Raw genomic sequence first — 25,829 nt, forward strand, 5'->3', positions numbered from 1 at the left:
TGAGCTGTGATGTAGATCACAGACGAGGCTCAGATTCTGTGCTGCTGTGGCCAGCAGCTGTAGCTCCGATTTGACCCCTAGCCTAGGAACTTCCATATGCCACAGATACAGCCCTAAAAAGCAAAAGACAGACAGACAGACAGATAGACAGAAATACAGACGGAGGGAGAGAGAAGAAGGAAGGAAGGAAGGAAGGAAGGAAGGAAGGAAGGAAGGAAGGAAGGAAGGAAGGAAGGAAGGAAGGAAGGAAAAATTTACCAAAATCTTTCTTTCCTCTTTTCACCGAGGTTTGCAGCCTTTGGAGAAACTGACCCAAAATCCTCATCTTATTTCTGGACGAAAATTCCAGCATTTATAGATCTGTCTCCTGACTTTCCACTCCCACACCCAATTTTAGAGCCATTTTCCATTAGTAAGGATCATAGTTCAATTATTGCAATTAGTTTGCTGGCACTATAGCAACTCTAAAATTAGTCTATTTTCAGAGACCAAAGTAAAGAAACAAAATTCTACAGAAAAAAACTGGCAACTATAAGAGACCCATAATATATGTTTCTGTGGCTAAGATATGGGACAGTGCAATATGGAACTATGAAAATCTAGCCATGACAAAGAATCCAGTGGCAAAAGTGTATATATCACTAAGGACTCAAAGGAAAGGGAAGCTAATTAAGAACCAAACACACATTAAATTCATTTGGACTATTCATTTTTAATAAATGGGAAAAGTATTAGGATCAAATTCCAATAACACAGTAAACCCTAAACTGATGCCCAATTTACAGAATAAAATACCCTTAATTGTCGACCAGACCTTAGTCTCAAGTTTTTTAAGGGCTATGAACTTAGGCTACATCTACTTGAATCCAAGTGCTCTGAAATAATAGAGCAAGACAAGAGTTTTCAAACATGGAATATTAGTTGTTCAAGAAATAGGTACTCCAGCAAGAACTAATCAGATAGTTCAGGGATAAAAGAGAAACTCATACTGAAGCTCTGCTGCTCAAATACACCTTAAAACGAGGGGGAGAAATCACAACTAAATATAGAAATTCCTTAAGACTACCCTCCAAAAAGCACAAAAATCATTCAAAGGAGATTACCTACCCTAACAGAATAAGGCTACAGAAGCTTAAAGCAGCACAGGGGAAATTGATAGTGATACCAAGAAACTCCAAGGTACTACCTCGATAATTTTTATTCTTATTTTTTATTTTTTGTTTGTTTGTTTTTGTCAATAATCTTTTAAATGAAAGCTCTTCTCAACTGGGCATAAAATTTTATTTAAACAAGTGTAAAACCAAGCCTAATAATAATGGAATAATATACCACTTGTAAAAAAATTAAATAAAACTCAACTCCTGCTCTATAATAAATACCCTTACAATTTGAGAGTTCATCTTTCAATTCAAATACCAAAAAACCATGGAAAGTATCTGGTCTGAATCTAAATTATATTCTCTAATAAAATAGTGAAACAGAGTAACTACTTAAAGGCTAGGAAAAAATCTATTTATTTTCTAAAAGAAACAGCAAACACATGAGAATTAGCATCAAGAGAATAAGTAGAGTCATGCAACCTCAATTTAAAATAATTTAATAGGAATTCCTGTCCTGGCTCAGTGGTTAATGAATCCGACTAGGAACCATGAGGTTTCGGGTTCAATCCCTGGCCTTGCTCAGTGGGTTAAGGATCTGGCGTTGCTGTGAGCTGTGGTGTAGGTTGCAGACGCAGCTCGGATCTGGTGTTGCTGTGGCTCTGGAGTAGGCCAGCGGCTACTCTGATTAGACCCCTAGCCTGGGAACTTCCATATGCCACAGGAGCGGCCCTAGAAATCAAAAAAAAAAAAAAAAAGATGAAAAATAAATAATTTAATACTCAAATTTTTAAATCTAATTTAAATCTAAGCATAACCATAAACAAAAGAAAATGCCTTGATATGCTATATTGGCAGAATAATATTCTAACCAAATTATTTTTTATAGGTATGCTTTTTTTTTTTTTTGCTTTCCCATATTAGCTAATACTTTCTGCTTTACTCACAACCAGATAAAGTTAAAATATCTTTATTCCTGTCCAGCAACAATGGCTGTAATTCTCCAATTCTAAATAATAAAAGAAAATGCAAGTTACACACTTCAGGGATCCCTGTATCAAAGGCAAAAAAAAATACGTAACAATTATTAAATTTAAAAAACATACATATATATATATATATATACTTACACTAATGTCACTAAGAACATTAAATGCCTGTTCATGCTTTAGATTTCCTTTAATGACATGGTATGATAACTCATAAAGAGCTTGCTGGAAATCTGTTGAACATAAAAGAAAGAGTGTAAGATACAATCTCTCAAACGTGAAAAGTAAACCCTCTAGGGAAAGACCTATGTGTTTCCAACTTTTAAGAATTATTATAAACATCAATAATGGTAAGAAAAACATACTTCTAATGCTTTCTTTAGCAAATTTTTCCTTTTATTTTCACAAAAAAACACAATACTGGAGTTCCCGTTGTGGCTCAGCAGCAATGAACCCAACTAGTATCCATGAGGATGCAAGTTCGATCCCTGGCTTCACTCAATGGGTTAAGGATCTGGCGTTGCCATGAGCTGTGATGCAGATGGCAGATGCAGCTCAGAACCTGCATTACTGTGACTGTGGTGTAGGCCAACAGCTGTAGCTCTGATGCAACTCCTAGACTGGGAACTTCCAGATGCCTGCCCCGGGTATGACCTTAAAAAGCAAAAATAAATAAATAAACAATAAAAGCATTTTCTCATGCTACCAAAGTCTAGGAAATTATTTTTATTTAATGACTGCATAAAACTTCAGCAAGTGACTACAAACTAACTATTCCTCTCACCAGGAGATTTCACAGTTTTCTAACTATATTCAGATTACAGGCAATTCAATCTCTGGGAGATATTAACAACAGGTAAGGAATAGCAGCAAATATAAAATCTAAGTTTTATCTATATCCTACTGTTAGAGAAATTTCTCCCAAAACCTAAATCTCATTTTATCCTCTATTTCCATCAGAATTCAAACTACATTCAGCCCTCTGTATTCCCCAGGTTTTGCATCCACAGATACGGAGGGCTGATTTTATTCCCTATACTATGCCATGTTATAGAAGGGACTTAAGGATCTTCAGGTTTTAGTATCTGAGGGGGCTCCACGAATCAATCCTCCGTGGATACTGAGGCATGACCGTAATTACTCTATGTACACACACATATAAAACAGCAGTCCAGGAGTTCCCGTTGTGGCTCAGCAGAAACAAATCTGACTAGCATCCATGAGGATGCAGGTTCAATCCCTGGCCTCGCTCAGTGGGTTAAGGATCCAGAGTGGCCATAAGCTGTAGTGTATGTAGGTCACAGTGTGGATCCCGCACTGCTGGGGCTGTGGCATAGGCCAGCGGCTGTAGCTCTGAGTTGACCCCTAGCCTGGGAACCTCCGTATGCTGCAAGTGCGGCCCTAAAAAGCACACACACACACACACAAAGAATATGGGCTCATAGGGGCTAAGGGACTTCTAATCTTAATCAAAGGAGATTAAAATAGAGAACAAATGGTCCAGGTCATTTTGCTGGCACTAAGTAACATAAAAACAATATATCCTCACAGGAGCAAAAAGAGTTCCCAATTCACAAGTTATTTAAATGCCCATTTAAGTGGTTAAGAACTCCTGTTGTTTTATCCATAGAAACAGTAAGTGATGTCTTAAAGACTACCAAGGCTAGCCCCACAAAATCCTGCAAAATCTATACTTGAGTTGAAAAACTTCATGTTTACAATGGGAAAGAAAATTTACAACCCTTAAAATTACACAGAAAAGAATAAAAGATTTTATCTTAATGCCAACATTTCAGGGGGGAAAAAAAGTGTTAAAAATAGCCACAAGTAGGAGTTCCCAGGGCAGCTCAGCAGGTGAGGATACAGGTTCGATCCCTCGCCTCGCTCAGTGGGTTAAGTAAGAATCTGGCTTTGCTGCAAGCTGTGGAATAGGTTACAAATGCAGCTCGGATCTAGTGTTGCCACAGCTGTGGTGTAGGCCTGCAGCTACAGCTCCAATTTGACCTCTAGCCCAGGAACCTCCGTATGCTACAGGTGCAGCCATAAAAAGAAAGAAAAAAAAAAGCCACAAGTAAAAGGGACTTTTAGGAGTTCCCGTCATGGCTCAGTGGAAAAGAATCTGACTAGTATCCATGAGGATGTGCAGTTTTGACCCATGGCCTCGATCAGTACATCTGAACCTTGCTGTGAGCCGTGGTATAGGTCACAGATCCCGTGTTGCTGTGGCTGTAGCACAGGCCAGCAACTTCAGCTCCAATTCAACCCCTAGCCTGGGAACCTCCATATGCTGCAGGTGCAGCCCTAAAGAGCCAAAAAAGGGGGGGAGGTACTTTTTAGAGATCCTAGATACTCTTTGTGGGATTTGAACATTTTAGATACTAGTTCTTGGTTATGTCAAATATCACTGGGACTACTCATGTTTATCGGCCATCCAATGTTATTTCACTGGGGGGAAGGGATTTATGAAAACAAGGAGGAGTTCCCATTGTGGCTCAGTGGTAATGAACTCAACCAGTAACCATGAGGATATGGATTCGATCCCTGGCTTTGCTCAGTGGGTTAAGAATCCAGCATTGCCATGAGCTGTGGTGTAGGTCGAAGACGCAGCTCGGATCCCGTGTTGCTGTCTGTGGCTGTGGTGTAGGCTGGCAGCTGCAGCTCCAATTCGACCCCTAGCCTGGGAACTTCCATATGCCATGTGTGGCCCTAAAAAGCAAAGAAAGAAAAAGAAAAAAATAAAATAAAACAAAAAGAACAAGGAGAAGCAGCATGTGCAAGGGAAACTGCTGAAATGAAATCAATTTGAAGGAGAGAGAGAAAGCAAAAGAGCATAAGGAACATTATCCAAACTCAAGCCCCCCACCCCCACCCCCACCCCCCGAGATAAAGGAAATTCTGAAGAAAGGACATTCAGTTTCCTGCATGGACTACAAACTAGGGCCCTCAGACCAAAGCTTGATGGCTGGCAGATATCAGCTAAAGAGTGTATGTGTTGAGAAAGCAGGCAAGGGGGAAGCAAGAGAGCATCCACAATTCGGCCAATAAGGCCACACTCCCACTATTTGGGGTTTCATACATAAATTAGAACCATGTAAATTAACAATAGTCTGATAGTTATTAAAGATCATTTAAAACTGGAAGAGTAATCACCCTGTTTCTCTATTTAAGTTTTTCTGAGAATTCCTTTTCTTATTTTGTCCACTTAAGGTTTCAATCGCAAACAAGATCAAAGTTAACTGAGAAGTTCAAATTTGTTTTAAACATGAGGGGCAAAAAAAAATAGCTATCTGAATGCTTTTAGAAAGGAATCTTTTTTACTTTCTTACACTTCTGACAGTCAACTGACTTATTCAAAAAAGAAGGCATTATTGTCAACCTCAGAAATCTTTATAAATGATCATGCAATTTTATAAGCAGGATGAACTGGAAAATAACTTTGGAGGTTGGGTTAGGGATGTTAACAAGTCTTACCCAAACAACAGAAAGAAAAATGGCTCACTCATTTGCTTAAAAATGCATTCTACTCAGAAATCCAAATAATCTTTTAAAAGTATATATTCTCATATTAAGATAATATTTAATTTTCGATAAAAGTAAACTTACCTACAGAAAAACATTCTGTTCTTAATCTAGTCACAAAGGCATGATTTAAATACTATAAATTTCATGTAATAATTTTTTATTTAAAATAGAATATTGACTACAAATTATTTTTCCAGATTGAAAAAAATGTTACAGGCTCTACCCCCAATAAAAGCCACATATGAAAATGCTTTAAACTTTCTGGAGAGTATTGCTTTTGTTTTTGCCCTTCCTTTTCTATATCCATATACCTAATTCTAAATTAATGAACATTAAATAGTAAAACCTTTTAAAACTAGAATTTATGTCCTATTTAATTATATAATACTTAATAAATCATATTTGTGATATGCAGTAGTAAACAATTCCTTTGCTTTTAATGTTTTCCATGACAACTGCCCTTAACAAGATCCCAGGCACCACCTAAACATAACCAGCTTTAGTGAAAACACTGAACTTTAGTTTCTGGAAATTACCTAGTGCAAACAAGATCAGAAGAGTTTTTCTTCTCTCCTGTTTGTGATTGATACCTAGTCTGTGTAAGTTTTACTACAGCTAGTAACTGCTGAAATTTAGGTAAATATACCATGTTACAATTATAAAAGCCAAGCAATATCATATGACTAGTATGCAGGTCAAAAAACACCCATATATGGACATGTATAGTCTTACTATAACTATAGTTTTAATCCAACTGTAATATATTCATATAAAAAGCTTTATATAATGTGAATATCTTATACCTTTTTATTCATAAAGTTTAATGGAAAATGGGGCATTTACTAATTTTGACCAAGCCAAAAATAATAGCTATTATACTTTTAAAGGTCTTACCTCTATAAGTGGAACTATCATGGCTTTTATTTTCACTGAGGATCCGGCATAAATGCAAACTAGAATAAAACAAATAATCTGTATTAATTTCTAATCCTAACAAAGATAATCCCTGTAGAGCAAATTATATCAACTAAAAATATTTGGAAATGTATTGGCTATTTTTAAATCCATTTATTTATAATTTAAATAAAACAAACCTAAAAACCTAAAATTGGTCAGAACTGGAGGATTCTAGTGAATCAATTCATTATTTTGAAAACTAGTAAATAAAAGAATGAAAATCAAGCATTTATTGTGCCTTCTGTATATGAACCAATAGTTGATAAGAAATGCCTCTGGGACTCCCTGCTGTGGTGCCTCAGGACCAGCAGTGCCTCTGCAGGGCCAAGACGCAGGTTCAATCCCTGGCCTGGAACAGTGCATTAAAGGATCTGGCATTGCTTCAGCTGTGGCTCAGATCTGATCCCTGGCCTGGGAACTTCATATGGCACGGAGCAAACAAAAAAAAAAAGTAGCAGCAATACCTCTTTAAGTATTTCAGCTAACAAAGGAAGGAATGACAGAATTAGAACATCACCATTTTAAGATCCCTTTTAATAAATTAAGGGATCTAGGCATCCATCACTGGCTGTTCACGACACAAGAGACAATCATATATGTGCTCCCTGATCCTGAAGAAAGAATACACCACCACATAGGAAGCTGTCTTTATGGGGCAGGGGTGGGGGGGTGTGGACAGTGGATAGCACTATGGAGACAGTAACGGACACTTAAATTCAAACTGTGGGAAACTCTACAGGACAATGGCCCAGTCTCCACAAATATTTCACAAGGAAAAACATAAGATGGTGGGGGATCCCCAAGGTAAAAAAGGCTTAAGCGGTATAATGACCACAATGCACAGATCCTTACTTGGAATCTATTTCAAAAAAAAAATTTTAAATCAACATTTATGAGTCAATTAGAATATTTTAAAACTCTTTAAAAGAGAGATGCTGAGATATATACAGATTAAATTGTATTTACTTCAACAGAATGGAAAAATGGGTAGGGTTATAGATGAAACAAGATTGGCCAGCAGTTGATAAATATTGAAACTGGTTGGTGATTTCACGGGGGGTATTATATCTAATTTCTCCTCTGAATTTTTTCCAATAATAAAGTTTAAAAACAAAAATTTGAAATATGTTTTAAAAATTTTTTAAATACTTGTATGTTCAATTCTTCATTAACTTAAATACAGCAAAAGATAGCTACCTATATAGGATACAATGAAAAGAGGTATGCTTAATTGGAATTCCAGAAAGAAGACTGAGAACATGGTCAAAAACAGTATCTGAAGAAATAAATAATAGCCAAGAATTCAGTTTTCCAGAACTGAAGTGAAATCCATATCTGGGCACATCATAGTAAAGCCACAGAAAACCAAAGACAAAATCATTTAAGCACCTGAGGGGAGAAAGGCAGTATTATATTCCTGACTCCTCAACAAGAACAGTTGATAGCTGACAGATACATTCAAGGTGCTAAAACAAAGTATCTGCCAACCTAAAATTCTATACCCCAAAAACAAAGTTCCAAGAAAAGACAAAACAAGGACTGAACTTCAGACAAATAAAAAGTGAATTAACACACTAAAAGAAATGCTTAAGGGCATTATTTAAGTGAGATAAAAAAAGATTCCAGATAGAGTTGCAGCAAGAAAAGATGAGGGGGAAAACTGCTAAGTACATAGGTAATTCTAATTTAATATTAACTAAATAAAAATAATAATGTCTTAGAGTTCTGTGGCTAGTGGATTCTACCTCTAGCCTGAGAACTTCCATACGCCATGGGTGCGGTCCTAAAAAGACAAATAAAATAAAATAGTGAATAAGTGTTGAATTTCGTCAAATGCCTTTTATGCATCTATTGAACTATGGTGTGATTTTTAAAAGCGGTTTAATGTAAGTTAATTTGAACCAATTTTGTGTATTTGGGATAAACCCATGTTTGTCTTGATGTATTTTGGTATTTTTCCATTTATATATCTATCTGTATTTACTACTATACACGTTTAAATACCACAAGACATTATTATTATTACTTTTTAAATTAAAGAAATTTTTTTTGTCTTTTTAGGGCCGCACTCTAAGCATATAGAAGTTCCCAGGCTAGGGGCCAAATTGGAGCTGCAGCTGCCGGCCTAAGCCACAGCGACACCAGATCTGAGCCAAATCTTCGACCTACACCACAGCTCACAGCAATGCGGGATCCTTAACCCACTGAGTGAGGCCAGGGATCGAACCTGCATCCTCATAGATACTAGTCAGAATCATTTCCACTGAGCCGTGACAGGAACTCTAACAATTTTAAAAAGACTTTTAAAAATTAGGAATAAGAAAAAAAGTGTTAAATTTGATACAGTAACAATTTTGATAGTGTGGGTCACAAACCCCTGACCCCTCAAGACACTTTCTAGAGTTCTGCAAGGTCAAAACTATATTTGTAATAATACTAAGACTTCAGGAGTTCCCGTCGTGGCGCAGTGGTTAATGAATCCGACTAGGAACCATGAGGTTGCAGGTTCGGTCCCTGCCCTTGCTCAGCGGGTTAACGATCCGGCGTTGCTGTGAGCTGTGGTGTAGGTTGCAGACGCGGCTCGGATCCCGCGTTGCTGTGGCTCTGGCGTAGGCTGGTGGCTACAGCTCCAATTCAACCCCTAGCCTGGGAACCTCCATATGCCGCGGGAGCGGCCCAAGAAATAGCAACAACAACAACAAAAAAAAAAGACAAAAGACAAAAAAAAAATACTAAGACTTCATTTCCCTTCTGGTATATCAACATTTACACTAATAGTTCAAAAACAAAGGAAGGTAAGACTGCTGGCGCCTTAACATATATCAAAGTAGTAGCACCAAACTGTCATGCTCCTTCTTCACAATCAAGAAATCAAAGAAAATGGAGTTCCGGTTGTGGCTCAGCAGTAACGAACCCAACTAGTATCTATGAGGATGTGGGCTCGATCCCTGGCCTCGCTCAGTGGTTTAAGGATCTGAAGTTGCCATGAGCTGCAGTGTAGGTTGCAGATATGGCTCAGATCCTGCACTGCTGTGGCTGTGGTGTAGGTTGGCAGCTGCAGCTCCAATTCAACCCCTAGCCTGGGAACTTCCAAATGCCGCATGGGTGGGTCTAAAAAGAAAGAGAGAAAGAGAATAAACCCAGCCTCATGTAAAATGTTACCAAACTGCTTCAGTTATATTTTTCATGACCATTCACAAAAGCTAGTTTCACTTAAGAATGTCCTTGATGGGAGTGACACCAGCAAGATGGCAAATGAGGAACCCCCAGGGCTTCCTTCCTCCCATAGAAACACAATTCAACAATACACATACCAATTCTCTTTATGAGAAATTCGGAAACCAGTTAAAAGGCTCTTGCACCACAGGAATGCACTAAAACCAGCTGCATCAAAGCTCCCAGGAAATTCATGACACTCTCACCATAGTCCCTCCTCCTGGCACAGCACCACACAATTGGAAGGAAATTCTCAGTTCCCAAATTCTCCCTGAGGAGGCAAAGAGAAGACTGGACTATACATCTAACATTCTGACTGGGAGCTGAGGAGGAGGTGGAGGGAGATCAGCAGCTTGGCAATCTCTCCCTTAGGGGAGAAAGAAAAGACTAAAGCACATGTCCAATATTCCAGTTTGGGAGGCATGGGGGCTGCCTAAGGGACTCATTTCTGTCTAGCCTGATGGTATCCGGTACAAGGGATGGACACCAGAGAATGCAAGATACTGCAAGCTTCTAGAAAAAAAAGAAACTAGGAGTCCCCGTCATGGCACAGTGGTTAACGAATCTGACTAGGAACCATGAGGTTGCGGGTTCGATCCCTGCCCTTGCTCCGTGGGTTGATGATCTGGCGTTGCCGTGAGCTGTGGTGTAGGCTGCAGACGCGGCTCGGATGGCGTGTTGTTGTGGCTCTGGCATAGGCTGGCAGCTACAGCTCCAACTAGACCCCTAGCCTGGGAACCTCCATATGCCACGGGAGCAACCCAAGAAAAAAAAAGAAACTGGAGAATCCCTCTAATATGGAATCTACACCAGAGAAAAGATTTGAGAGACTTCCAGAATCTACAGCCAAGTGCTTTCCCAGTGCTAGAGCAGTCCATAAAGACTGGGAAAAAAGTGTTTTTTCACATGCAAGGATACCAACACAAAATTACAAGGAACATAAAGAAATAGGTAAAATGGCCCAATAAAGGAACAAAATGAGTCTCTAGAAACTGATCCTAAAGAATTAGAGGGTTTGGCAAGCTTTAAAGTACCTTGAATTCTTGAAAAATAATAAAAAAGAAAGTGCAAGTAATGATTTTTTTCAGTTATGGAAATTTTGTTAGAAACTCATGAAATAAAAAACTATAAATATAAAATAAAAATAATAAAGATATTTTACATTAAAGATCCTCACTGAAGCCACCAATTAGTTACAGAATATACAATCTTTCTAAAGATATGTAAATTCATATCACTTTCTAAGCACATCGAAGATCAATTTATTCAAATTTTGAAAAATGTTAAGTACTTTCTTTAGCTTCAGGTGAGTGCAGCAATGTAAGGGGTAATGTAAAATTACTACATTTGGTATGTTTTGTATCAAAGAACTTTCAAATTTACTAATAAACATTATATTGTAAGCATTAATAACAACGACAACAACAAAGAATTAGAGGTATATGAGGAGTTCCTTGGTGGCTCAGCAGGTTAAGGACCCAGTGTTGTCACTGCTGTGCCCTGGTTACTGCTGTGGCCTGGGAACTACTGCATGCCATAGGGGCAGACAAAAAAAAAAGAATTAAAAAAAGAAAGAATAAAGACTTAGATGGGGGAAAGCTTCATAACATTGGTCTTAGCAATGATTTCTTGGATGACACCAAAAGCAAAAACAGACAAGTGGGACATCAAACTAAAAATTATATATACCGCAAAGAAACAATGAACGGAATGAAAAGACAACCAACAGAATGGTAGAAAATGCTTGCAAAGCATGCATATAAGATATTAATATCCAAAATATATAAGCAATATCTACAACTGAATAGCAAAAAAGCAATTTGATTAAAAAATGAGCAAAGACTTTGAACATTTTTCCAAAGACATACAAACGGCCAATAAGTGTATGAGAAGATGCTAAAATATCACTTATCATCAGAGAGATGCAAATCAAAAACACAAACTTGTAAGGATGGGCATTATTGAAAAAATCCTAACAAAAAAACAGAAATGACATATGATAAAGGACTATTATTCAAAATACATGAATATCTCTTAAAACTCAATAAAACAAACAACCCAACTCAAAAGAGCAAAGACCTCATCATGGCACCTCATCAAAGAGGATATACAGATAACAAATAAACATAAGAAAAGATGCTCTAGATCATATATCATCAGGGAAATGGAAATTAAAACAACAAGATACCAATACACACCTATTAAAATGGCCAAAATCTGGAACATGGCCAACACCAAACGCTGGTGAGGATGTAGTGCAATAGAACTCTCCGTCACTGGTGGAAATGAAAAATGGTACAGCCACCTTAGAACAGTTTGGTGGTTTCTTACACCAAACTGTATTAAAGTATTATAAGATACTATTATCTTATAATCCAGCAATCTCACTCCTTGATATTTACCCAAAGGAGGTGAAAACTTATGTCCACACAAAAACCTGCACATGGATGTTTATAGCAACTTTATTCATAATTGTTAAAACTTGGAAGAAACCAGGATGTCCTTTAATAGGTAAATGGATAAACAAGCTGGTATATTCACACAAGAGAATATTGTGTGAACAGAAATGAGCTATCAAGCCATGAAAAGACACGGAGAAACCTTAAATGCATATTACTAAGTAAAAGAAGCCAATCTGAAAACACTGTGTACTGTATGATTCCAACTATATGACATTCTGGAAACGGCAAAAGCATGAAAACAGTAAAATGTTCAACGGTTGCCAAGGGTTAGGGGTAGGAGGGATGAATAGGCAGAGCACAGAGGATTTTTAGGGCAGTGAAAAAACTGTTTGATACTATAATGATGGATGCATGTCATTATACATTTGTCCAAAACCAAAGAATGTACAATACCAAGAGTGAAGCTGAAAATAAACTGTGGATTTGAGAGGATGATGATGTGTCAATGTAGGATCATTAATTGTCACAAATTACCACTCTAGTGGGGAATGATGATAATGGGAGAAGCTATGCGTGTGTGGGGGCAGGGGATAAAGGGGAAATTTCTGTACCTTCCTATCAATCTTTCTGTGAACCTAAAATACCTGTAAAAAAAAAAAAAAAAAGAAATTCTTTTAAAAAAATAACAGAAAATAAGTGATAAGAGTTCCCGTTGTGGCTCAGTGGTTAACGAATCCGACTAGGAACCATGAGGTTGCAGGTTCAATTCCTGGCCTTGCTCAGAGGGTTAAGGATACGGCGTTGTTGTGAGCTGTGATGTAGGCCGCAGACGCAGCTCGGATCCCACATTGCTGTGGCTGTGGTGTAGGCCAGTGGCTACAGCTCCGATTAGACCCCTAGCCTGGGAATCTCCATATGCCGAGGAAGTGGCCCTAGAAAAAGGCAAAAACACCCCAAAAAAAAAAGTGATGGGGACGATGTAAAGAAACTGGAAGCCTCATGCACTGTTGGTGGGAACATAAAACAGCAAACAGTATGTAAGTTCTTCAAAATATTAAAAATAGATGGTTAACGAATCCGACTAGGAACCATGAGGTTGCAGGTTCGATCCCTGGCCTTGCTCAGTGGGTTAAGGATCCGGCGTTGCCGTGAGCTGTGGTGTAGGTCACAGACGTGGCTCGGATCCCACGTTGCTGTGGCTCTGGCATAGGCCGGTGGCTACAGCTCGGATTAGACCCCTAGCCTGGGAACCTCCATATGCCGTGGGAGCGGCCCAAAAAACAGCAAAAAAAAAAAAAAAAAGACCAAAAATAGAACTGCCATACAATCTAGCACTCCCACTTCCAGGTATTTACTCATAAGAGTTAAAATCAGGATATCAAAGTGGTTATTTGCACTCCCATATTCTAGCCAAGAGATAGAAACAACCTAAAAGGCCGTTGACAGATGTAACATGGTGTATACATACAATGGAACATTACTCAGTCACAAAGAAATCCTGAAGATTTCAGCTCAAAATGGCTAAGCCCTGAAGACAGTACACCATATGAAATAAGTCAGTCGCAGAACAATAAATACTGCACAATTCCACTTATATGATGTATCTAAAGTAGTCAAACTCATAGAAGCAAAAAGCAGAACTTTGGTGGTTTCCAGGGACTGGGGGAAAGAGAAATGGGAACTTGCTGTTCAATGGGTATAAAACTTCAGTCATGCAAGATGAAAAAAATCTAGAAATAAGAGTGTCCGCTGTGGCTCAGCAATTAACAAACTGACTAGTATCCATGAGGATGCGGGTTTGATCCCTGGCCTTGTTCAGTGGGTTAAGGATCTGATGCTGCCATGAGCTGGGGTGTAGGTCACAGACACAGTTCAGATCTGGCGTTGCTGTGGCTGTGGTGTAGGCCAGCAGCTACAGCTAGAATTCGACCCCTAGCCTGGAAACCTCCATATGCCACGAGTGCAGCCCTAGAAGAAATAAAAATAAAGATAAAACTTCAGGAGTTCCCATCGTGGCTCAGCAGTTAACAAATCCAACTAGTATCCATGAGGATGCGGTTTCTATCTCTGCCCTTGCTCAGTAGGTTAAGGATCTAGCATTGATGTGAACTGTGGTATACGTTGCAGATGAGGCTCAGATCTCGTGTTGCTGTGGCTGTGGTGTAGACCAGCAGCTGCAGCTCCAATTTAACCCTTAGCTACGAACTTCCATATGCCCTTTTAAAAAAAAAAAAAAAAAGACAAAAAAACAAATCTAGAAACCTGTTGTACTACATGGTGCTTTTCATTAACAATACTGTATGTCCACCTAAAATTTTGTTAAGGTGAGTTCCCACCTGGCATAGTGGGTTAATTAATGATCCCACTTTGTCTCCGTGGAGGCACCAGTTCAACCCCTGGCCTGGTGCAGTAGGTTAAGGATCCAACATTGCTGCAGATGTGGCATGGGCAGCAGCTGCAGCTCAGGTTTGATTCCTGGCCCAGAAAGTTCCATATGCCGCAGGGGCGGCAAAAAGAGAAAAAAAAATTTTGTTAAGATTTATATAATGTTGCATGTTTTACCTACAACAAAGAAAATGTCCTTAATGAAGCAGTAAAAATTATTAATTTTATTAAATTCCCGAGCCCTGAGAACATGCCTTTTTTTGGAATGTGTAAATTTTAATATTCTATATGACAAATTGAAAAGCATACATAAAGCATTTCTGTTACACTCCAAAATAACATGGTTGTCTCCAGGAAAATCATTATGCAATTATTTGAACTATAAGCTGAACTAGCTGCTTTTTCACAGAACAACATTTTTACTTGAAAGAACTGACAAACTATGGTTATTCAGATTTGGGTCTTTGGCAGGCATTTTCTCAAAAATGGACCAAAGAAGCCAGCTACTTCAAGGAAAACAACGGGTATTTGTTGCCAATGATAAAATGTAAGGTCTCAAACAAAAATTAGAATTGTGGAAAATTTTTATCTGCCACCATGGACTTGGTTAGTTCCCAATTCATAAAAATTTTCCTGATTGGTTCAGTGCTGACACTAAAGAATGTGTTTCTTGATATTATACAATGTGTGTCAATATTTGGAAGTGCTACATCACTCAGTGAACCAATATTTTCCAAAGGACCAATGCATGATGTTGCAAAATAATGCATAGATAAAAAGATAGATTCCAAGTAAAAGAGAGACAAATGGATTTCAATTGAACAAAGTACAAAAAGTTCACTGATGTGGTTTTGGATTTGGCATTACAACAAACCATTAAGAAACTACCACTTCACAAATTCTGACATGATATCAAAGAAGAATATCTACAATTATCTGAAAAGACTATTAAAATTCTCCATTTGCCAACGACTCACCTATATGAGACTGGACTTCCTTCCCATACACCAACCACAATATACTGCAACCCCTCCTTCACATAAAACTCAACTCTAGTTAGGTAAGACTTAAAAATGAAAAGCAAAATAATGTTTCCAGGAAATCACAGGATAAGTTCATTAACCTTAGAATGGAGAAAAAGTAGTAATCACAAAAAAGTACTAATCAGAAACTAAAAGACTGATAAATTTGACTACATTAAAATGAATAACTTCTACTCATTACAAGTCACCATTCTAAGAGTGGAAACGCAAGCCTAAAAATAACAAAAGATATTTACCACACATACAGTGTAACCCACAAAGGGCACAAATACAGACTTCAGAAAGAACTCCTACAAATCAATGAAAGAAATGTAAACAATCTAATAGAAAAATGGGGAAAAGATATAAAGAGGCCTTTCAAAATAAACCAGAAATCCAAATGACCAATTAATACATAAAAAGACGCCTATGCTACAAATGAACACATATGCAAAACAGAAACGGACTCACAGATATAGAAAACGAACTTGTGGTTACCATAAGGAGAGGGACAAACTACGGGTATGGGATTAACAGATACAAAATAATATGTATAAAATAGATAAGCAACAAGGATATGCTGTATAGTGCAGGGAATAATAGCAATTATCTTGTAATATCCTATAATGGAGTATAAGCTGCAAAAATACTAAATCACTATGCTGTACACATGAAACTAATATAATACTGTAAATCAACTATTCTTCAATTTTTTAAATTGGCCAAGTGCCTATAAAAATACAAGCCCCAATAAAAACTATCATTAGACACATATCACATTGACAAAAAAGTTATAGTCTGACAATATTAAATGTTAGCCAGGATATGAAGGTGAATTCTCATACACTGTTGGTGGGAGTATATTTTGAAATAGTTTGGCAGTATCTAGTAGAGCTGAAGTTAATCACAATCTAGAACCCAGCAACTCTACAGTTCAGTATATATCCTATACTTGTGCACACCGAGATACTTGTCTAAGAATGTTTCCATTGACACTGTTAGTAATAGCCAAAAACTCAAAACAACAAAATTGTTTATCAGTAGCATAAGAAATTAATTGTGGAATAGTCATACAATGGAGCATCTTTTAAGTATGAAAAATCAAAGAACTGCAAATACTTGCAAAAGCATGAATGAATCCTAAAGACATAACGTTGAGCAAAAGCAGCCATATACAATACATCCTCTATGATTCCGTGCATATGAAGCTCAAGAAGAACAAACTTCAACTTGTTTGGATAGCAAAACTGTAAATAATAAGGAAGAGAAAGCCATAAATGTCAGTTACCATGGGGGAGGTAAACAGGATGCAATCAGGAAGGGGGATTATGTTGTCCTGACCTGGGTATAAAGTGACATCGGTGTGCATCTTACAGTGATTCTTTAAATTCTACATTTAGATTTTTCATACTTTTCTGTATTATTTTAATTTCACAATTTAGAAAAAAAATTCTTAAAGTTGCACAAAACGAAAGAGAACCAATGAATGCATATATTTCTTACTCTTTTTATGTCTAGCAATCCTCCTTCCAAAGTCAATAAAACAAATAACTTTAAGACTTATAGAATATGCTTACATAATCACACCTAAAGTGAAATATGATGCCATACTACAATCATCCATAAGAGAAATTATCTACTTTGCAGATTATGCATGTCCTTGCAGTTCACCTCTGCCTTTTGATTATTTCAAGACTCCATCATCAGGATAAACAGAGTAAGGGTCAATAAACTTTTCCTTATCAACAATTCACTTGTAGGTCTTGCAAGATTATTTTCAAAACCAAAAGACAAAAATGCCTCGGCGTCCCCCGGTGGCTCAATGGGTTAAGGATTCAGTACTTTCACTAATGCAGCTCTGGTTATTGCTGTGGCACAAGTTCAATCCCTAGTCTGGGAACTTTGGCATGCTCCAGGCACAGACAAAAATATGAATAAAAAATTTTAAAAGGGAAGGTTAGAAATATTATTTTAGGAGTTCCTGTCATGGTGTAGCGGAAACAATCTGACTAGAAACTATGAGGTTGCAAGTTCGATCTCTGGCCTCAATCAGTGGGTTATGGACCCAGCACTGCTGTGAGCTGTGGTGTAGGTCACAGACACAGCTCGGATCTGGCGTTGCTGTGGCTGTGGCATAGGCCAGCAGCTAGGCTCTGATTAGACCCCTAGCCTGGGAACCTCCATATGCTGCAGGTGTGGCCCTAAAAAGCAAAAAAAAAAAAAAAGAAAGAAAAGAAAAGAAATATTATTTTAAGAATTCCTGCTGCAGTGCAGCAGAAACAAATCCAACTAGTATCCATGAGAATGCGGGTTTGATCCCTGATCTCGTTCAATGGGTTGGAGATCCAGCATTGCCATGAGCTGTGGTGTAGGTCGAAGACATGGCTCGGATCCTGCATTGCTGTGGCTACAGCGTAGACGGCAACTGTAGCTCCAATTCGACCCCTAGCCTGGGAACTTCCATATGCCTCAAGTGTGGCTCTAAAGAGCAAGAAAAAAAAATATTATTTTCAAGAAAGAATAAAAATGCCTTGCCAATGGAGATCAATTACTAAATTAAACTTCATAGCTTGAAAATCTCATTTAGTTATTAGTTTTTGTTTATGGCCACACCTGCAGCATATGGAAGTTCCTGGGACAGGGAATGAATTCAAGCCACAGCTGCAGCAACACAGATTCTTAACCCACTGTGCCACAGCAGGAACTCCACATTTAGTTATTAGTTTTTAACTAACTCCTATTACAAGAACGAAAAAGAGGGAGTTCCCTGGTAGCCTAGTGGTTAAGGATCCAGTGTTGTCACTGCTGTGGTGAAAGTTTAATTCCTGGCCTGGGAACTTCTGCATGCTTCAGGTGCAGCCAAATAAATAAGTAAAATGGTTAACTTAGGAGTTCCCATTGGGGCGTGGCAGTGAATCCAACCAGTATCCATGAGGATGCGGCTTTGATCCTTGGCCTCATTCAGTGAGTCGGAGATTCAGCATTGCTGTGAGCTGTGGTGTAGGTGACAAGCCTGGCTTAGACCCCATGTTGCTGTGCCTGTGGTACAGGCCAGGAGCTACAGCTCCAATTTGACCCCTAGCCTGGGAACTTCCATATGCCACAGGTGCAGCCCTAAAAAGACAAACACGGAGGAGTTCCCGTCGTGGCGCAGTGGTTAATGAATCCGACTAGGAACCATGAAGTTGTGAGTTCGGTCCCTGCCCTTGCTCAGTGGGTTAACGATCCGGCGTTGCCGTGAGCTGTGGTGTAGGTTGCAGACTCGGCTCGGATCCCGCGTTGCTATGGCTCTGGCGTAGGCTGGTGGCTACAGCTCCGATTCAACCCCTAGCCTGGGAACCTCCATATGCCGCGGGAGTGGCCCAAGAAATAGCAACAACAACAACAACAACAAACAAACAAAAAAAAAGACAAACACAACAAAACAAAATAAACCCGAATAATATCCATGAAGATGCAGGTTCAATCCCTGGCCTCGCTCAGTGGGTTAAGGATCTGGTATTGCTATGAGCTGCCGTGGATCCCCTGTTGCTGTGACTGTGACACAAGCCAGCAGCTGCAATTCTGATTCCACCCCTACCCCAAGAACTTCCATACGCTATGGGTGCGGCCCTAAAAAGACATTAAAAAAAAAAGAGAGAGAATATAACCTTAAAATGTCTGACATCTAGCTCCTTTTTTGTTAATAGTAAATATATAAGGTGGGAGTTCCCATTGTGGTTCAGTGGTTAAGGATCTGGTGTTGCCCTAAGGTGTGTTGTAGGTCACATATGCACCTTGGATCTGGTGTTGCTGTGGCTGTGGCGTAGGCCGGTAGCTGCAGCTCCAATTCAACCCCTAGCCCAGGAACCTCCATATGCTGCAGGTGTGACCATAAAAGGAAAAAGAAAAAAAAAATTTTTATATATATATAAAGGTGCCTTAAGACTGCTTCAATATTAGGTATAAAGTACTAAACAATTCCCCCTTGTGGTTCTCATTGTCCCCAAAGGTGCATTTCCCTTTAGAATGTAGTAGCAGGAAATATTGCATTTTTGAAAGAATGCAAGGGAATCAAGTCCCTTTGTACCCAGGTTACTAAAAGCAAGGTCAAATATTCCTTCTTATGGTGAATTTGTTTGCTTATTCACATTTTCAACAGCTTCATTTTCTATTTGTTTTAATAAGCTTAATGCAGATGTCTATTGCTCTAATCCTTCCAGTGGGGAGAGGGGATGTCAGTGTTCCAAATCCTACTTAATCTAATGGTAGACTCATTGTTACATAATTTTAAGAAATAATTGAAACATAATTCCATGATGTCAGTCAAAAGACCACAAACATTCATTAGGATGCAGATGATAATGTCATCATGAACTACTAATTAGCATATCAAAGATTTGCTCAAACTGTGTAAGAAATCACTGATGGGTTATTACAATAAGGTAACTTACTGGTATAACAGATACCTTTATTTCCCTAGTATAAAAACACTTTTTCCTTAGTTGTAGGTGGAAACTAAAGGCAATCAGTAAGAATATTCCCCCAATCAGATTTGTCTGAGCTCTTCTAAGTAATAAGCATTCTTAAAGAAACAATTCTTAGGAGTTCCCATCATGGCACAGCAGAAACGAATCCGACTAAGAACCATGAGGTTGCAGGTTCGATCCCTGACTTGGCTCAGTGGGTTAAGGATCCGACATTGCCGTGAGCTGTGGTGTAGGTCGCAGACACGGCTCAGATCTGGCATTGCTGTGGCTCCGGCATAGGCCAGCAGCAACAGCTCTGATTAGACCCCTGGGAACCTCCATGTGCCGCCAGTGAGGCCCTAAAAAGAACAAAAAGACAAAAAATGAAAAGAAACAATTCTGTTTCTGAATGCTGCATATCTTACTACACCTGTTAATAGTTTTCGTTCTCTATCCTAAATCATAAAGGGATAAAACCAAAACTACCTCCAACAGTTGCCCATTTTAATGTGGCTTTAAAAATAATCAAATATTCTGCCTCAATACAAATCTGTATGATTATTTTAGTCCCTTAATAACCTCCAAATAATTGAGTTTACCATTTTTTTTCCCACTTTTATAACAGTTTAGTGCTATTGTGGAGATGCTATTAGATCCCTGAGAACAAGGAATCTATTTTCTGTCAAAGATCTGTGAACTTAAACTAAATAAAATGTCTTAGGGCTACCACCAACATCATTGATGGAAGAGAGATACAACCCACAAAAATGAATATTGGGACACATAGTTTTACCTTGAAAACATGTATTTATGAAAACGGCAATATGCACTTATGAAAAGGAAAGCAAACAGGAAATGTTAAAAAAAGAAGTTCCTGCACACAAGTACATTAATAGCATTCTACCTTAAAGAATAATTTAATTTTTCTAATAAAGCAGTAGCCTGAAAAATCTCCTGATATTGTTACATTTTCTGAAAAAATGCATTTCTCTTACCAGGGAAACAGACGAAGACTTAACTGAACTTGTCAGCACAGGTCAAGATGAGAAAACAAACACCAAATGAAAACTAAAACATGAAGAAACAGTTTCAGATAAAGCTTCAGCTGAACTTAGAGCAGCTTTTGAAGGAAAAAAAAAAAGACTTAACTACCAAAACTAAAACTTGTTAGAATGATTATTTGCCATAAACTCCCTCCTACTTCCCTCCAAAAAATTCATGTCAGATAACATTTAATGAACATCCAGATGTACTTCCCTAAATTCTGGAATATGTCAAATCGGCTAGTATCAGCAGAAGAAAAAAGGGCAACCAAAACACTTGGCAACTAAATTTTAAAACTTTATTATAACTAAAATTAATAAGAAAACCAAGTTAAAATTTCTAATCAACATATAAATTTTAAAAAGAAAAAGAATTAAGTTCTTCAAAGAGATAAATAAATAATATTCAACAAACTATTTCAAAATTCAACTAAGTATTGACATAAGGCTAACATCTTCAGATTAAGAGCTTGAAACAGGGAGTTCCCGTCCTGGCTCAGTGGTTAACAATCTGACTAGGAACCACGAGGTTGTGGGTTCAATCCCTGGCCTCTCTTAGTGGGTTAAATCCCTGGCCTCTCTTAGTGGGTTAAGGATCTGGTATTGCGGTGAACTGTGGTGTAAGTCACAGACGCGGCTCGGATCCCGCATTGCTGTGGCTCTGGTGTATGCCCCCGGCTACAGCTCCGATTAGATCCCTAGCCTGGGAACCTCCATATGCCGCAGGTGCGGCCCTAGAAAAGGCAAAAAAAAAAAAAAGAAGCAGCTTGAAATATAAATCTTCCATTAAGGTTGCTTGTGACACAAAGAAATGCTGAGCTCACTGTGTTCATAATTTCTACTACGTCCAAAATTCTCCCCTGGATCTACCAGTGCATGCAAGTTTATGAGCTTAATCATGGCACGTCCTATGCTAATATGAAGTCATGAAGAAACTAAAGTTCTAATTCCAAAATTAAAGTGATTAAATCCCTATCTTGCATATGTCAAAGAATTTCAAAGAGTGTGCATGAAGATGTGAAGTTCTGAAGAGTAGATCTAAGAGTTACTGGAAAGGATACTTAATTATGTTTTGGTAGTCCTCCTTTGTCCTTTTGCTATCTCTCAGAAAAGATCATTTTAAGAGTCCTATAATTTGTCATTAAAAACATAATCAGTATCTTTGGAAACAACAGGTTAGCTAGGTATGCGATGGACCATCCAGACAGACAAAATATAGTTTTTCTTTTCTCCGTAATTACCTAACGAAATTTTGTCTTCAAAGCCAAAACTTTCCATCTTAATAGACAGTTACTTTCATGAGGCACAATTAAGAATTTACCTTTTCTGATAGTTATAAAATGTCCTATACAGCTCATATGTGGCTTTAACACTATGATGTTGAAGTTGACTGTAACTCCAAGTGTATTCTTATACTGATAAGTGACAGACGAGTGAACTAATGACCTCATGAAATATATCATGCATTTTAACTCTCTTTTAAAAAAGGTAACTTTCAGCCAAGTTAAAGCTCATCTGCTAATTTATCTCATTAAAAAAGAAAAATCCATCCAAGACATAAATATTGGTCACACCTTAAAAGCAAAAATCTATAAATGGATTCACTAATAATTTTGTGGCACATTACCTTTGTTTTTAACAGTTCTAGTTGCTGCTTTATATTTTAAGAAGCTGTTTTTCAAAGTATTTTTTGTATTATATTTACACCATTTGTTCTTATGAAAATGTTCTTATCTTTAGCAATATACAAAAACTCCAAAGTTAGACGACATGCAACTAAGTTTTGAAAGAGTTTGGAAAAGAGATATAAAGGAAAACAAGTACTGGATGGTGATGTGTTTAAAATATTTCATTATGTCACACAACTAACAATTTTAAACTCTCTTCATGTAACACAATATGGTTATAGAACTGACTATACTGATCTGGATATACTATAATTGAAACTACATTCCACAAGCCATGCAAGAACTACATATATGTAAATCCTAATAAGTTTTAAAGCAGCTCTTCAAACACAATTATGGTAGGAAGCATGTGTCATGTAAATGTACATAAAGTGAATCCAAAATTCCATTTTGACTAGGCACTTCGACCTCCTACATCACTTTCTCCAACCAGTGCCAGGCAGAAGCCAAGCAGAATTTCACCTTCTAGCCCTAATACCACTCATTCTAAGGTGGGAGTAATAGTAAAACTGTCCAAAACAGTTGGAAGGAGGAAGCTGAGCAACCCACAAAGATGACAGTCCCTAAATAATTAAGTTGGCTTTAAAAGTAAACAAAATAACAATGAACTGATTTATCCTGTTGGGTATCCTAAATCCAATATAGATGAAAATGATGGTTTAGTTTGGTAACTTCCCATCCTGCCTTCCCTGCACACTTCTCTATCAGTTAATAAACCAATAAACTCTCTAAGCATATGCTAGAAAGCTGCGAGGGGTGGGGGGAGATCGGGGACAGGAGGGTTGAACCAAAAGAAATGTGAGACACGGTCCTCACTCTTCAAGGGTCTCTCAATGCGTTAGAGTACAAGAGTATACATGAAAGAGTCAGAGACTAATTAATTGCTAACCTGAGTGTTAACAGATTTTAAGTGCAAGAGCTGTCCAGAGAAGTTTAAATATCTAAAGATTCGAATAATATTACTTTTAACAGCGATCACTTGAGCACTTACTATAAGCCAAGTGCTTCACAGGCATCATTTAGTCTTCACAACAATCCTCTGAGTACTTATTATTCCCAATTTACTCAAGGGGAAACGTCAAAGTGGTTAAGGAACTTATCCAAGGTCACTCAGCTAGTTAAGTGGCTAAGACTGCCGCTTAGCCTGGCAATCCAAGTCTAGCGCTCACACTAAGACTACGCGAAGCAGCGCGAGTGCAGAAGCGGGGTGGGGAGGGCCATATAGGCTGGCGCTACTACAGGCGCGAGTTCTGGCAACGCGTTCCCCGCGTTTCGTTCCAAGTAACGAAGTTCCCAAGATCCGTATCTTTCGAACCAGCAACCGTAAACTGACTAGGAGGGGGCGGAGGGCCCCGCGACGACGGTAAAAATGGCTAACAGTAGTTAATCCCATACAGGGCTGAGCTTTACCTAATAGAACTATTCGGAGAAAGAAATTCGCAATAAGTTATTTATTTAAATAAGTTATTTAAATCCGGGGTTTGTTTCGCCGCTTAAACGAATTTTCTCTTCGAGACAGAGCTGACATTTGGGGCGAGGAAACCGCGGGTATGGCAAATTACTGTTTTCTGTATTACTGAAAGGAAAAAAAAAAACCACCCAAGTTTTATGACTAAAGGAAACGCGTTATTCTAGGTAAACGGGAACCTTGGAGAGTTGCCAAAATTACTTGCAGTCCCGGGACTAAATGGGGTTTAGGAAACATTTAATGACGAAAGTTGATTCCAACCCGAAATGGCTCTAAGGTGAAAAGAAGGAGCAAAGAAATGCCGGTAGGTCTTCGGAGGAAGCGGCAATCCTTGCTACACTTCTCCCACGGCCAGCGGCGCGCCGCGCGAGGCCGGGACAGTCCAAGAGACCGCTCCCCGGGAGGACGAGAGGTCCCAAGTGGGGCTCTTCCCGACGCCCCGGGCTTCGCGGCGGCGGGCGGCGAGGAGGGGAGGGAGTCCGGGACGGTTCGGACTTCGGGCAGAGGCGGCGCCGGGCTCCAAACTGCGGAGTCGAACGGGTGCAGAGTAAAGAAATGGGACACAGAGAGATATAAAGTCCGAACCCACCCCCCCACACACCCCACGGCGCGGTGCCGTAAAGAGAAAGAAGCCAAGTGAGCTCAAGCGTAGAGGGGGGACAAAAAGAGACGGAGCGAGAGCGCGGGGACCCGTAGGGACAAAACGGGAGTTCTGCTAAGAGGCTAAAGAAAGACAAGCTACGGCGGGCAGCGAGGCTTTCGGGGAAGCCGGGGAAAGCAGGAGGTCGGTGGTGGTTACCAGCACTTCTCCTCCCCGAGTTCGAAACTCCTAGCCAACCATCCACACCCGCCGCCCGGATGGGGGAGGGGACACATCCCCCTCCCCCCGCAACGTCCCCCCAAATGTGAGAGCACGGTTGACGCCCGAGCCCGGCCCGGCCGTGTGCCCGCCTCCAGCCCGGACACTCACAATTCGCCTCTCCCTGATTTCTCCCAGTTCTTTATCCACTCTACAGGAACCACCACAGTTGCGGCCGCCATCTTCCCCTCACTAGTAGCAGAGGCCCGGATGTGTAGCACGCGAGCGAGGGGTCAAAGGGGAGCACCGCCCACGGGGAATGCCGGGAGCCGCGAGTTCGGTTTTCGATTTCCCGCCCTGCTTTCCACCCCACCCTGCGGAAGCCCGAGGCCCTGCCGCCAACCAGGTGGCCGGACCCGTGGGTCCCGTCGCAGAATGACTACGCTGGCCGCGCCCTCTTCAACCCATGCCCCTCTTCCCTTTAGAACAGGAAAAATGCCATCCCCAGGCCAACTCGTAGCCCTTATCTTCTTCCGTAGTGTCTACTCCAGGCCACTAATTCAAACTCGTGTTTTTAAAGCACCTAGTATGTGCTAGACACTGGGGATAGAGAAAAGGCCACGATGCCTACCCTCAACGAGCTCACAGTCTGTCGGGAAGACAAACATAAGGGCATCAACTACAATACATTCTGCTAACAGCTAATATCAAAGAAATTAATCAGGGAAGAAGCAGCCGATTGCTGTGAGCCAGGCATTTTGTTAATACGGGGGGTATAATCTAATGAGGAAGT

The 25,829-nt window shown here is 39.3% G+C and overlaps 1 protein-coding gene across 12 annotated transcripts in view; it reads right to left on the reverse strand.

The window, feature by feature from the left end:
* THOC2 (THO complex subunit 2) overlaps positions 1-25,307 on the reverse strand; it is a 114,455-nt gene extending 89,148 nt beyond the window's left edge. For all 12 annotated transcript variants that reach the window (XR_007132760.1, XR_007132761.1, XR_007132762.1 and 9 more), the window contains exons 1-3: positions 25,208-25,307; positions 6,503-6,561; positions 2,228-2,319 (exon numbers count right to left, since the gene is read on the reverse strand). Coding sequence is in view for 8 of the 12 variants with exons in the window: in XM_047763940.1 (XP_047619896.1) it covers positions 2,228-2,319; positions 6,503-6,561; positions 25,208-25,278 (222 nt within the window). In the remaining 4 variants the exon portion in view is untranslated. The remainder of the gene's footprint in view (positions 1-2,227; positions 2,320-6,502; positions 6,562-25,207) is intronic.
* Between the last annotated feature and the right edge of the window lie 522 nt (positions 25,308-25,829).

Source organism: Phacochoerus africanus, chromosome X, assembly GCF_016906955.1.
Source record: "Phacochoerus africanus isolate WHEZ1 chromosome X, ROS_Pafr_v1, whole genome shotgun sequence".
In the NCBI taxonomy this organism is placed as follows: Eukaryota; Metazoa; Chordata; class Mammalia; order Artiodactyla; family Suidae; genus Phacochoerus; species Phacochoerus africanus.